Here is a 15545-nt window from a genome sequence, read left to right on the forward strand (position 1 = left end):
GGATGCCTTATGAGGAATTTATTCCTTTAAATGCTAAATTGATGCAAGGGCTTATGCGTAGCCCATTTGTTGTGGAACTTTTAAGGAATCATGCTAAAATTTATGACCATTTGAATGGTATAAAAGTAACTTGGCAGCAATGGGTCGAATATTTTTACAGAGGGCAAAAGATTTTTGAAGGTATTAAGGGAGCTTCTACCTCCAAGACCTCAAAGAAGACTTCAAAAAGGAAAGATGACAAACGAATTGACATACGCTCTCTTCCTTTAAATACATCGAAGGAGTGTATTCTTGCAGCTTTCATATCTTTCTGGTTAAGTCAATTTTTTTTTCCTTATCAAGGTTATGATGTAAGGTCCGAAACATTTTATATGGCTTCATTAATGGGACAAGGGGTCAAAGTTTCACTTGCACCTTTTGTTTTAGGACATATTTATCATCGTTTAAATATTGCAGCTACACATGTGCAAGGTCAAGGCCAAAGTTTCTTGCCTATACATTATGTATTAGGTTGGTTGGCTGAACATTTTCGTGACCTATATAGCAATTGGAGCTCCTCTATTGATTTTCCTTTTTTAAGCAAATATGTTGGGCTACCAGCTGAGAATCGAAGTCTTAATGCAGCCCTTCGTATTTTAAACGAAGAAGATTATGTCATTCACCGACCATATTCTTTCCCTGCTGAAGAAGATTTTGATTGTATGGACAATGAAGACCTATCAGATGATAGATTTGAGATGTCGGTTTCCATGCGTTCTCCTATGTTACCTGTGAGAGTAGGTAAAGAACTATATGTTGAGCCATACTTTCCCTATAGATTTACTTGCCAATTTGGTTTTGATCAAGGTGTGCCCTCAAATGAACTCTGTTATAGTTTTTCTCGAAGAACGCAATGTGGGATAGCTGGCGTTGTTGAAGCCTGGGCCTTGCTTTTAAGGAGAAATACTGGTATTCGTTTTCATATCCCTAGTATGACTCGTATGGGTCAGTGTACGTGGTGGTACTGTCATTGGTGGGCAAGGACTTGTATGCCTTTCTTAGGGATATCTGTCAAGAATCATCATTTAGAGCTCTCGAAGCAACCTTATGAAGAAGAGGATCCTAAATATATCATTAAGGACATTCGAAAGATTTATTCAACTCTTGATGAAGTCTTTATAAAGTGTACTCCCAATGATACTGAATTTTCTAATGCCAACTATGTCGATGTTGGATCAGATAGTGACGATACCTCAAAAGTACATTTCAAAAGGAAAAAACATATGAAAACCCTTCAAATTAATCAAGATAAAAATATAGCTTTCCCAATTACACAGGATTCCATTAATGCACCCCTTGACATTTGTATTGATGCCTCCAGTTCGAGAGTAGATGAGCTTGTTGATTTTGCTGAGTCTGATGACTATGTTAATGTTGAAATTTCTGATGAAATGTTGTCTCGAGAGAATATTGTTCCACTAGAACAAATCTCATCTATGTCTGTTTTAGCAATTACCAACTCAACCTTAAAGGAATACACCAAGGAGTTCTTAATTAGCATCATGAATGACATATTTAATTTATTATCTCCTTCCCGACCAACAAAAGACATTTTGGAATGTTGTGTTGAAGAAATTAAGAAGCTTGACTTGCTAGATGTTGTTTGTAGGAAGATGAATGTCGAAACTCCAGTGATTGCGTGGTTTATCAGTTCTGTCATTTTCCCTGAAAGAAAAATCTACAGTTGCTTCCCATGTAGTTGAAAGTGCCATAGATATTGATATATCTCTCATCCATGATATAATTAATCATGGTGAAGAAAATTTGGCTACCATGGATAGACTATCTATATCTGTGTCGGACATGAAACAAGTTTTGGAAGATCTTAAGATCAAGGAGGCAGAAATTATCACAGTGGAATTGGCGTTACAACAAAGACGAACTAAATATGAGACTGAAAAAGCATCAGCCGAAAAAGATCTTTCTAATCTTGAAGACTCGTTGAAGCAGCATCAACAGATTGATGAGAGGATAAAGTAATCAAAGCTTGAAGCTGGTGTGGAAAAATTCTATGAACTCGAAAGAGCTAAAGCTGCAATCGAAGCTCATGAAGAAGAATTTCAGACGATCCACAATTCTTTAACCTCATTCCTCAAGATAGACTGAAGATCTCATCAATCATTTTCTTTTAGTTTAAAAAATTTTAGTATCATTTTTTTATCAGTATTAGAGACTGATGGTAGTTTTGTCATTTGGATCTTTATGGTGCTTAACTCTGTTGTGTGGAGAAATTTTTTTGTTTTGATTTTGCGGCTGTATCTATATTAATAATATATTTCATTTTGGATAGCCTACGTACCCAAAGTGGGATCAAGCCTTCCGTAGTTCTTTTTTTTTTTTGAAGGGGAATATGAGTTGCTTTATTTTTGTGGCTGGGCCTAGTTATAAACCAGATTGCCTACATACCCAAAGTGGGATCAATCCTTTCGTAGTTCATCGTGGTCTATACATTAGGTGAAAACCCTTTTGTTTACGTGTAGAACTTCTTGATGAACTTTCTGTTTGCACATGGGTAGATGCGTCGACCTTCTGAATCAGAAAGTACATATGCCCCTCTTAAGAAGACCTTAGTAACAACATATGGCCCTTCCCATTTAGCTTCAAATTTTCCTTTCATCCTTCTAGTTATAACAACTGATCTTTTTACAGCCAGTACCAAATCGCCAACTGAAAAGCATATGAATTTGACTTTCTTGTTGAATGGCTCAGCTACTTGTGCCTGGTATATTTCGAGCTTTTGTTGGCCAACAAGTTGTTTTTCATCTAATGCCTCGAGCTCAGCTAAACGAACTTGCACATTATCATTTGGAGTCATTAATTGAGTATTGATTCTTAATGAAGGTATTTGAACCTCCAAGGGTAACACTACTTCAGACCCAAACACCAAGCTATAAGGTGTACAACCAGTTGCAGTTCTTACAATGGTCCTGTAAGCCCATAAAGCTTCTGGGAGAGTTTCATGCCAATCCCTTTTGTTCTTGATTGTCGTCTTCTTCAAGATTTTTCATAACACTTTGTTAAATGCTTTTGCTTAGCCATTTGAAGAAGGATTATAACCGACTGAAAAACTATGCTTGAATTTGTACTTCTCCATTAGTTTGACAAGTGTCTTACATTTGAAGTAAATAGCATTGCCTGATATAATTTTTGATGGAACCCTATAACAATAAATTATGTGAGTTCTTATGAAGTCGGTGACATCTTCTGCACGTACTTCTTTTAAAGGTACAACTTCAGCCCACTTGGAGAAGTAATCTGTAACAGCTAGGATGTATTTATGGATTTTGGAAGATGGTGGCGTGAAAGGACCAATGACATCCATTCCCCATGTTTCAAAAGGCCATGACAATATTGAAGGATGAAGTGGTTGATGGGGTTGATGGATAAAATCTCCATGTAGTTGACACAACTTGCAACATTTGGTGAAATTAATCACATCTTGGAGCATAGTAGGCCAATAGTAACCCAACCGTTTCAATTGAGCTGACAATTTGGGGCCGGCTTGGTGCGCACCACATATACTAGCATGAGTTTCTTGAAGAACATGTGACGCCTCTTCTTTTGAAAGACATCTTAGCAACATCCCATCAAAAGAATGCTTATACAATGTGTCATTGAGGAAAACAAATTGAAGAGATCTTCTTTTTACCTCCACTCTTATTTTCAAGTCTTCTGGCCAGACTCCTTTTTGGATATAGTTAATAATCGGTTGGCGCCAGTCATTGTCCTTTGTATTTTCAAGGAAAGTTACCAAATTTGTGATACTTATTTCTTCTGCCCTCTCAATAATTTGGGGTAACAAATGGCATTCTCCTATTGTAATTTGAATATCCCGTTCACCATGAAGCGTTAGTGATGCGGCTAATTTAGCTAAAGCATTAGCCTTGCCATTTTTTGACCGTGCGACATGATTTAACGTGATAGTTTGGTATTGGGCAATAAAATAGTTAGCCTTCTCATGATAAGGAATTAAAGCCTTATGCTTGACTGCAAATTCACCATTAATTTGTTTGATAATCAGAAGAGAACTGCCATATACCTCCAGTGATTGTATTTGCATTTCAAGTGCAATTTCAAGACCGGTTATTAACACTTCATATTCTGCTACATTATTGGTACATATAGCCACAATGTGAAAAGAGTAAGGTATTAGTCCTCCAGAAGGTGTCACAAAGACAATGCCAGCACCTACCCCACACTTCTTTGCTGCCCCATCAAAGTAATGTTGCCAAGATGAGATTTCAATTGTGAAAACTTCCTCGTATGGAAGGTCCTCATACAACTCCATATTGTCTGGAATCGGGTGCGCTGCCAAAAAATCAGCCAATTCTTGTCCTTTTATTGATTTTTGTGGGTAAGTAGTGTTGTAATTTTGTAACAGCAAAAATTAAAGCCATGCACACCTTTTCAATTGAAGGATAGTTATGTTCTGCCCCTACCAAAGTTCTACTTAAGTAGTAAAGGGTGACTTTTTTCCATCCTCGTTATTTTCTGCCACCAATGCTCCAAAAGAGCGATCTAATGCTGTGATATACAATATCAATGGCTTTCCTAAAATTGGAGCTCTCAACACTGGTGGGTGTAACAAGTATCTCTTGATACTTTCAAAAGCATTTTGGCATGCCTCATCCTATATGAATGGTACATTTTTGTGCATTAGTCTTGTGAAAGGTTGGCATCTACCAGATAGGTTTGAGATGAACATTCGGATATAAGCCAGTCTTCCTTGCAGTCCCCGTAATTGACGCAAGTTGCGTGGGGGAGGAATTTCAAAAATCGCTTTTATTTTTGCGAGGTCAATTTCAATTCCTCGATGTCTCACAATGAATCTGAGGAAATTTCCTGATGTTACCCCAAATGCACATTTTAAAGGATTCATATTGAGTTGATGTTTTCTAAGTCTATCAAAGACTCGCCTTAAGTCATCAAGATGATTTCTCCTTTCTTTAGTTTTCACCACCAAATCATCGACATAATATTCGATAGTATTATGAAGCATGTCTTCAAAGACAGTGGTCATTGCCCTTTGGTAGGTTGCCCCTGCATTTTTAAGCCCAAATGGCATAACTGTGTAACAATAAATGCCTTCTGGTGTTTGAAAAGCAGTGAGCTCTTCATCTTCAGGTTCCATTTTGATTTGATTATACCCAGAAAACCCATCCATGAATGATAATGCATTAAATCCAATAGTAGCATCTACTAGTAATTCAGTAATGGGAAGTGAGAATTCATCTTTTGGGCAGACATGGTTGAGATCTCGATAATCCATGCATATACGAATTTTCCCATTTTTCTTTAACACTGGGACAATGATTGCAAGCCAAGTCGAGTATTTGACTTCTCTAATGAAGCCAACTCGTATCAATTTGTCGATTTCTACTTCAATTTTTGGGATTAACTCTGGTCGAATTCTTCTTTGCGATTGTTTCACAGGTGGAACATCTTTTAATACTACCAACCTATGTACCACAACATTTGGATCCAAGCCTGGCATATCTTGATAACCCCAGACAAACACATTTTTGTATTCATAAAGGAATTGTTTGTACTTTTGCAATTCCTCTTCACTTAATAACGAGCTGAAAAATACAGGCTTTGGATCATCCTCGGTACCAAGATTGAGTTCTGCTAAATCATCAACTGTTGCTTGCCCCCAGTCTTCTAGTTCTTGAGGTGCCAATTGAATGATATCCACAAAATCTTCTAAAGAATTTGATCTTGAGTTTTCTTCATCTCCAGCTAAACTTTCTTCAAAAGAAAGATAGTTAACTTGCACCACATCTTCTTGATCCTCTTGTGCTTCATACCCCTCATTTTGGTGAAGGTAATTTTCAAATGTTTCTTTTGTTTTAACTGCCATTTCTTACTCTTTCTGAATGCCTTTGGTTGAGAAATAGATGGAAATTCAAGCCTCTCAAATGCTGACACTTGTGGAGTTGATGTGCTTACTTCGAGTCTTTCAAATACCGACACCTGTGGGGTCGATGTACTTATTTCATCACCAAGAAACATCTTTTGTTCCTCTTGTATTAACTCATCAGGCTCAAACGAGGCCTTTAAACAATCACTATTTTGATGAATTGTGATTTGCTTTTGTTTCTTAACATGGAATTTTTTATTTTCCATCTTGAAGGCTTTTGGAGCTACAGCAGTCGAGGATCTTTTGCTAAGAGTAACAGGCCTTTTGTTTGTTTTGACAATTTTACCAAAATTTATTGATATTTTCATTTTTTTCCATTGGGAAGTGACTGATCAATCTTTCGTAATGGTAAGGTAAAACTCATCATCAAGGTTGTCACTGTATCTTCAATAGGTGTTAATGCTTTTTGCCCCACTCCCCGTTGACTTTTATGAGTATATTTAAAGATTCTTTTTTGACAAGACACCTTTAAATTCTCCTCTTCCTTTTGAGAAGATTTCATAGGGGGTAATTGTTTGATTTGTAGGGATTTTTGTGAGGTTGAGCCCTCAAATTGTTTGGGACAGCATTTTGTTTTCTCAGGTTTCCCTTTTAATATAGTGACATTAGCTGGCTTGTAAAATTTTGCATCAGCATAATTCATTTGTTCCCCATACAAGGAATTTGGGTCTGCATTAACCATTTCAACTTTTCCTCCTTTGCAAAACTTGAAGCATTGGTGAAGTGTTGAAGGAATGACTCCATATTCATGAAGCCATGGTTACCCTAATAACACTTTATAAGATGTGTCAGAGTCAATAACATGAAATAGAGCCTCAGATTTTAATTCGCCTATTTCAACTTTTAATGTGATACTTCCCCCTACTTTTTCTCCAACTTGGTAACCTTGGATTGTTAATGATTATGGAGATAATTGACGTGGTTGCAAACCAACATCTTTCAAAGTTTTTACAGGAAGTACATTAACAACTGAACCACAATCCAACATGATGCAACTTACGGGAATATTGGCAATCAAACCTGTCACATAGAGAGGTCGATTATGCAAAGCGGCTCCCAATTGACGATCTTCATCATCAAAAGTAATGCATGTCATACAAGAAGCATTTCCCTAAAGTGACATAGGTTTAATTGGCTCTATCTGCTCCGTATAAAATTTAGGACTTGTTAATGCAACGATAATAGCATTTCTATGCTCAGGAGACATTTGTAAAGCATCGTAGACACTCAAGAGAGTAGGGATGCATTTTGAATGAGCCAATATGTCATATTTTGCTCGCGTCATCTCGTGTTCACCATTACCTTTGCTTCGACGATTATCACTGCATATTTCTTTATTGATAGAGGATGAAGGTTTTCCGAGTTGAATATCATGCTTAGCTTTTTCAAGCTCTTTTGCTTCTTTTACCTTCTTTGCAACGATTTTCATGCGCATGTCTTGCAAAGTAATCTCATCTACCTCAGTTTCATTTTCCAATAAGGAAAAATTAGGATTTTCTTCTGCAATTATAGCCATGCAACAACTCAACACTTCCTCTTCATTATGAGTGATATTCATTTTACGAAGCTTCTTTGGCATGAACTCTTCTAGAGTTATGAAAATTCTTATTTTCTCGTGTTCATCCTCTTTTATGGACATGCCTTTGTTTTTTGGCCTTTTTCTTTTTTTCGTTCTTCTTTGGTCTCGCTTTTCCCCAGAATTTGACTCCAGAACTTTCAGAGGAAATATTTTTTGTTAAGGATGAACCTTGAAATTTAGTAGATTTTTTCGAGAACATGTCTGCCACGTACTTTCTAACTCTTCTTCACTATCGGACCAGTCGTCCCACAACTTCAGATTTGGTTTCTTCATAAGTTCATACAAAGTAGGAATATTTGGATTTCCTAACTTTGGCATCTCAGAATAAGCTTGAACTATTGTAACTTTTTTATCAACTTCAAATGCTACAAAAATTACATCTCTATGTAACGGTTGGCCATTTTCAATTAATGAAGTTGCATTCGTAGTTGCTTTTGCAAAAGAAGAGTCTATCTCAATCATTTTTCTTTTAATCATGCCTTCAATAATGTTTTTGAGGACATAACATTCCTTCATCGGATGGCTGACAATTTTGTAATATCGACAATAATTTGGATCATTAGTCTTGTTGACTTCGTTAGGTCTTTTAGGCTCAGGGAGCTTAATAGCTTTGGAATTTATTAACTCATCAAAAATTTGTTCAACATCTTCATCATCAAATGAATATTTGATTTCTTTTCTTTGTTTAAGAGTTAATTTCTTTGGTGGCTCTCGCATTTTTCCCCTATCCTTATTATTGTCCGCATTAACAAAGGTGGCTATTGACTCCCCTTTCTTCGGTGCCCTTTTGTTATCATTTTTTGGGTAGGTCTTTTGTACGCCACCCTTTTCCCAAGCAATTTGAATCTCCACATTACATGATTTTGAAACTAACTCATTAAATATTTTAGGCTCTATTGAGCTGACAAAAGTGTCCACCTCGGGGTTGAGGTTCCTAGCACACATCGAAACTGCAGCCTGTTCCGATAGCCTTTCCGAACATTGGAGATTGAGACTTCTCCATCTTCTAATGAATTCGTTTACATTTTCATTAGGCCTTTCTTTGGTTTCCACGAGATCATGGATGTTTATTGCCTTTCTCGAACTGAGAAATTGTGCTAAAAAGGCCTTTTGCATATCATCCCAAGTATTTATGAACCCTGGTGGAAGTTGGGTATACCATGTAAAGGCTTCTCCCTTTAGTGATTGCACAAATTGTATGATCAAAAGTGCATTTGACTGAGTGGATTCACCGCACGCAGAGGTGAACTATGCCAGATGTTCATGGGGAGACCCTTCGATTGCATCAAACTTTTCAAATTTTTGTTGATGTAGTTTACTGGAAACAGAATTTGATCATAGTAGGCCGGATAAGGTTTGTGATATCAAAGGATAGGCATGCTTGTTGCATCCTGGTACTCTCAAATACTATGCATGATCAAAGTTTTCAGATTTGATGATGGTTGCGCATCGGCTGGTGGCAGAGGTTGCATACTAGCTGGCAGAGGTATTGAGGGTGAAGAATTTTGCCCAACTTCAGCCTCTTTTTGTTTTGATGCATTAACATTAGCTTGTTATGCTAATTGTGTAGAAATTCGAACAACTTCTTCGTCTCTTTCCACTAATCACTTGTGAAGCTCTTGCACCTCCTCTTCTGGAATCATTGCCCCAGATACTAACACTAGCATATTTTTATCACTACCGATTGTTAGTGCTTCAAACTGGGAAATGAGCTCATTGGGAACCACCTCTTGTTGATCACTGAAATAAGTATCATTTATGGAGGCTTCTGACATACTATTTCCAACTTCTTGAGCCGAGGATTTTAAAGATTTTTCAGTACTTGTTTTGATCATAGTACAAGCTTTTGAACAAATTATAGGTCCCGTGTAGGGTGTAGACTCGTTATTTTGTTCAACTCTTGTGGGTTGGTATCCAGGAAGAAATACCCATTCACTTTGTCCCTTCTGAGTTGTTGACCATCCTTCTTTTTTATTGAAGAACGAGCAAGGGTTTGCTTTAGGGACTCACGAATGTGAACTTCTAGCCCGCTTTGGGAAATAGGACAGTGTCTTTAACCCTCCATCAATCTCAGGTGATCCAACGGATGCCTAGTCTCTTCCATGAGTGGTTGTTGTTGTCTTTGATGATTATATGAGCTTTTTTTTGGAATTTCTGACTGTGCAGATTTTGCTTGTATTCCAACTTTGGGCATAATAGAGTCACATTTTACTAGCTTTGACATTTTGGGAGTATTTGGTGTAGATGAAGATTTTGTTGACTTTGTGATCCTCAAAGTTTGGTGAATTGGTGCAATTTCTTCATCCATGATCGAAGTGACCATCACAAATGCCACTGTGGGCAAGTTGGTAGGGATAAAACCGATCATAATCTGAACAGATTGTTGGTTCGATTCCCTTTTATTGTTAACTGAGTAACCCCTGATTGGTAGTGATTTTTCTTTGGTAGTTTTGACTGCCTCAGAAAGCAATGGTGCAGAAGCTTTCACAATTTTGGCGTTGTTTCTTTTGATAGAGTGATTTTTCCTCTTTTTGAAACCCTTAGCTGCCTTGCCTTTCAAGGCTTCCTGAGTTTTTTTGTTGCCTCTAGTAACCTTGCCTTTAAAGGCTTCCCAAGCTTTGGTGGTGTTTTTCAAGTTCAACATTGGTTTGGGTACATTGTAAGTGATAGGCACCCTGCCAATAGAGAATGAGGCCAAAATCTAATTCCTCTTAGGCTTCTGTCCATTATTAGTGCCGACAATTGGTAACTGATGGAAGTAAACAGTAACTTGTGGTGCCATTTTCCTCCTGTAATATAAACAAAAAGGTTAGCACTAAAATGTTGATTTTGTAAAATCATCATATATGGAGATGAAAAGGAGAATGGGTCCCATCGGGCATGCCAAAAATCATGTTAGACCAAAATTTTAAATTTAATATATTAAAATTATTGTCAAACACAATTTCACCTATGCCGATCTTATAGCATAAGAGTTTATTAATTTGAGTTCGACCCATCCAAGATTATAAGAATAACCTCTTAATAATTACTACCCTTTTTATTTAAAGGAAATCCTTTTGATTCCAATTATGATGATATTAATTACTTGTGTAATTTCGGGAAATTTTTTGAGGAATTTGGAATTGTGACTGTAATCAATAAATTTGACTAACTGAGCTGCCTACATACCTTCTTTATGAATGATCAAGTCACTTGTAGTTCTAGATAGATATTTTGGAAAATGAGTGGAGGAATTTCGTTGAATGACCATTCATAAGAATTCATGGTATTTTTAGAAATTTATGAAATTCTGGTAGATGACCATATCATTGAATCATTTAGTGTTTTGGAAGCTATGAAAAATTATGAGGTGAATGACCTTTTATGGAATTTTGAGAGTTGTGTTTGATATTTGAGAATTTTGGGAATTTTTGGTTCATGTGACTACACTTAGTTTTAGCAACTAAGTTGCCTATGTATTATCTATATACTAAAATTCAAATTTAATTTTAGAGATTTGAATTTAGAATTTGTGATAAAATCTAATATAGATATTTATAAGATAATATCATTATTTCATATTCTAAAATTCAATTTGAATCTGAATTTGAAATCGACATAAAATATCATCTTTTGTTTATTTAAACCCTCTACCATACTCAACATAATGCATTCTTCAAAGTTCTCCAAATTTGAGAGGCATGACTTAACTTTGAGAACAGAAAAAAAAAAAGTGAAACAGACATTTAAGTATGTATATTTGTTCTCCTTGATTGTTTACATCATAAACAATTATATAAATATATAGTTTTAATCTCTTATACACATATATATAAATATTTTTAAGGAGACGAGCAAAGTTTATTTGTGACAATTATCTATTTTCAACTGTTATTTATTTCTTGATTTATGGAATCCTCCTCAAAATAATTTGCTTCATTATTTTTGGTAAACAAAATTTACGTTGCATATATAATATATATGCATATGAATATGAATTTTTATTTATTTATTGGTCTGTTTTATCGTGCCTCCTTTTACATATACGTATATGATGATATCCATACACATGCATATCTACTTGCTTCTGATTTGTTTTGATTGAATGTATATGAATATATGATATGTTTTGCTGATTATTTTTTCAACTTTCGTTTGGTTTCATTTTTTTTCAACATATATATATATATATATATTATATGAAGATGCTATAGATTCAAAGTCACGTTTGACTTTTCAAAAGAACAAAAGAAGATGATTTCACTGACATTTTTATATATGTATAGCATGTGAGTCTTTTCTCACATTTCTAGTATTTTCTCACATTTTCTGTATTAAATGATTTTAGCTTTGGGTTCAATTTTGGGTTTGTTTACTACTGTAAACATCCACATATTGGGTTTGAGAAAAATAACGAATCCCTAATATGATGCTTTTTCTTTAGATTGGGAATATTGCAAAATGTCTTTTGATTGAACCTTCACCCAAAATAGATATTGATGATAACATTCAAAAGTGTTTACACTTTGACGAATTTGTTCTTTTTTTTTCAGCAAATTTTATGAAGTGAATTTAGCATTCATTCCTTTTGATTTAGTGCAGTTACAATGAATTTGCAATTTTCTTGCTATCTTAATTCAATTTGGACAACATATTAGTCTATGAATTTGTTAATTTATCATGTTCCTCATGGCTATATCTCACTTTTGGAGACCTTTTGTTGGCTTATAAAATCTAGGCCAAAGTGGATCGTGAACAACATGAAAATTAATTTAAATTTTAAGAGAGAATTGGACAGCATAACAACATAGAGAAATCAAGATTTCTCCTTTTCCCTTTGGCTATATCTCACTTTTGCAGGCCTTTTGTAGGCCTATATAGCCTAGGTCTAAGTGGACCAAGGACAAAAGAAGAAAATTAGTGGAGAAGAAAAGATGTTTGGAATACTGAAAAGAAAATAGGGGCAAGCCCTAGTACTTACTTTGTTGAATTCTTGAAGATGAAAATCTTAACTCTCTGTATATTTTTTTTTAGTTTCTCTCTTGTATTTTTTTTTAATCGTAATCTCTCTTAGAATTTTGACAGAGTTTTATCTTCTCTTCCTTCTCTTTTTTTTCTTCCTTGTGTGTGATTTATTTCCCCTTTTATAGACTCTATTTTACGTTATGTGAAGAGTGGTGGGGGTGGAACGTGGGAAGGTGGAGAGAAAAGTAGAGATATTCATCTCTACTAATTTGACTGATACCACTTTTTATAATAATATATATTATTATATTTTTATTTTTTATATATATTTTTCGTTCAACAATGATTTAGTAAATAATTGTAATTTGGATAATTATAATTATTGGGGTTATTATTTATAAAATTGTATTTATTTGATGGAACTTAAAGACACATGTATAAATTAAATTAATGTATAAATAAGAATTTACAAAAGATGTACACATCATATAGGTGGTAAAGATTGTACACATGTGGCACAAAATTATGTCATATTTTTTTTGAATCCTAAGGTTTTGTCGAAATCCAGTAAGTGTAGATAGTTGGAATTTTTAGCATATACACAAAATTGATTTAACTAAGTGGCATAAAAAGATTGTATTAAGGAACCGAAAATTCACTTGGGTGAAGACAAGATGAAGGGTGGCGTGTGAAGCATGAAACAAGGAAGAGATGAACTAGTATGAAATACTATAGGTGGCTTGGATGCTTGATTAAATTCAAATGAAATATGTGTCAAAAGAATCTTGTAAAGTGGAGCTAGAAAACTATGAATGTGGAGTCAAAAGACTAGTAGAGAATGTAGTGTTATATTTGAAGGTTGTTAGCACATTTTAAATTTGAAAATGCTTGTTGTTTGTGTGGGAGACTAAGAATGTAGAGATAGTAGTATTATAGTATGTATAGTGTTATCTTTGTAACTGCGGATTTTTGGTTCAGACCGGGAATTATTTGGACACTCATAGTAGTACTTATAGACTTTCTAAGTTTGATCTATAGTTTAAGAATATTAATTTTAACCTAAGGTTTGATTATATAGCTGATATTAAGAATAATATTTATCATACTATAAGGTTTAGATATCAACCAATAGGATTTTAAGCACATGTTATGAATGGGTGATTAAAGATTAAGTATTTTGGAGGATTAAATTTAATAAGGAGTAAAGTTTGAATGCATTAGGGTCAGTCAGCAGCTTTGAATACGTTGAGGGCTTAGTCAAGGCTGTTTACTCCATTCAAACTTAGCTAAAAATGTGTAATTTCGTGTTTAATTAATCAGCGTATGCCGATATATCGCAGCTATAGGGGGCGATATATCGCAGCACGTAGACACGGAAAACACGAGACGATGCACGGTCGCCTCGGGCATACTGGCCTAGGCGATATATCGCCTACAAGGGGCGATATATCGCCTCCTTCAGCATAATTCAAATGTTTTTGAATTCTTTTTCCTTTCAGCCATTCAACTTCTTCATAAGTCCAGCATCTTTTGAACGAGTCTTCAGCCTCTGCTGAACGATTATTCAAATTATTTTCACCTAAAAAGCTATTATTTTTATTCAAGTAAAATTAAGATTCCTTCATTCCCATACTCTATAAATAGGACCTAGTACCCAGCCATTATTCACCTTTTACTCTAAGTTCAGAAGCTGCAAGTGCTAGGAGAGTGTGAGAGTTAAACACTTGGGTGGGGAAATCATAAGCTTAAACATCATAAGCTTATCAAACACTTTGGGAAGTAAGGTTCTATAGTATTTCGGTTGTGGTGTAGATTTGGTCTTACAAGTCTTTGAGGTAAACCAAAACTCTAGTTCATTTGTTTTATGTTATTTTCTTTCTCATAGCCTTCTACTCAGTCTCCTAACCTCATTCTTATTTTGGTTAGGAAATCTAAGTTCTTGAGCACATAAGTTTTGGTAAGCATGTTTTTCAATGGTTTAGTCTTCCCATTCCTTTTCATCTCTTTTTCTTCATTAGACTCACCCTGTTATATATGGTTTTAGGAGTGTTCCAAAAAGTCCCAACGCTGTCCTCTTATCCCGGTAACTTTGGTAAGGAAAATAGGCTAGAATCAATATGTTATATGCTTATGTTATCTTATGTTTTATGTTGTTAAATGTGTTATGATATGTATGCATGTATGTTTGTAGGCTTGGGCATATGACCCATATGACTAACAAGACCCCAAATGGGTTATGGGCATATGACCTACTTAGCTAGTAGGACCCCACTAATCCCATGGGCATATGCTTGTTTAGTCTATGGGACCCCAAGTAATAATGGCCATTATAATAAGTGTATGTTATATGTATTATGTTAAGTCTTTATGTTTCTTATGAAATTATGTTTATGACTATGTGTTAGATTTTCCTTGCTGGGCATTAGGCTCATTCCTTTTTGTTTTATGTGCAGGAAAATAGCTTTAAGAGGCGGTAAGATTCATGGACGCTTAGAGAATGTGTATCGATGGTGAATGGAGTCAAGGGGCCGAGCGTTATTCGATTCGAGGATGTAGTCTCGTTTTACCTTTTTATGGTTTTACATGTATTTTCCGCATTTCTTATGTAATGTGTTTTTATTTTAAATCATGTTTTGTTTTAAAGACAATGGGATCCCATATCTTTCTTAGTATTTTATTTTGTAAGTAACTCTTATTTTTACAAGTTACTCAATAAAATTATGGTATTTCCGCAAAAATGTAAGTTTATGTATAGTTTCGTTAATGGTCCAAAAGTCTAGATTAGTGGGTCATTACAAAGAAGGAACTAAGAAAGGACTTTGACTCCATTTGGTTATACTAGAGTGTGTGTGTGGCATTAAAAGATAGGGTTTATCATATGATTAGGGTGTGGAATAGGTCCCTGACGAAATCTAGTGGATAGGAAGAAGTTTTAAATTTTAAAATTTTGTTTGATGATAGTGGAGAGACTTAAGGAAAGAGTTGAGCCTAGGAGCCTCTAAATAGAGAATTGGTGCTCTTCATTTTTCTTAAACTCATATTTTACAAGCTCTCAATTTC

At 35.1% G+C, this 15545-nt stretch overlaps 1 protein-coding gene across 1 annotated transcript; it reads right to left on the reverse strand.

The window, feature by feature from the left end:
• Positions 1–2509: 2509 nt before the first annotated feature.
• On the reverse strand, positions 2510–4327 carry LOC133785828 (uncharacterized). Its single transcript, XM_062225043.1, has 2 exons — positions 3254–4327; positions 2510–3031 (listed from the first exon to the last, which is right to left on the reverse strand). The coding sequence occupies exons 1-2, from the start codon at positions 4325–4327 to the stop codon at positions 2510–2512; spliced, it is 1596 nt and encodes a 531-aa protein (XP_062081027.1).
• Between the last annotated feature and the right edge of the window lie 11218 nt (positions 4328–15545).

Source organism: Humulus lupulus, chromosome 6, assembly GCF_963169125.1.
Source record: "Humulus lupulus chromosome 6, drHumLupu1.1, whole genome shotgun sequence".
NCBI lineage: Eukaryota > Viridiplantae > Streptophyta > Magnoliopsida > Rosales > Cannabaceae > Humulus > Humulus lupulus.

Coding starts and splice junctions, on each gene's coding strand:
- LOC133785828 (XM_062225043.1), bottom strand. CDS start 4,327: ATGGAGTTGTATGAGGACCTTCCATACGAGGAAGTTTTCACAATTGAA. Junction 3,032..3,253: donor AAGTTGTACCTTTAAAAGAA/GTACGTGCAGAA, acceptor AAAATCTTGAAG/AAGACGACAATCAAGAACAA.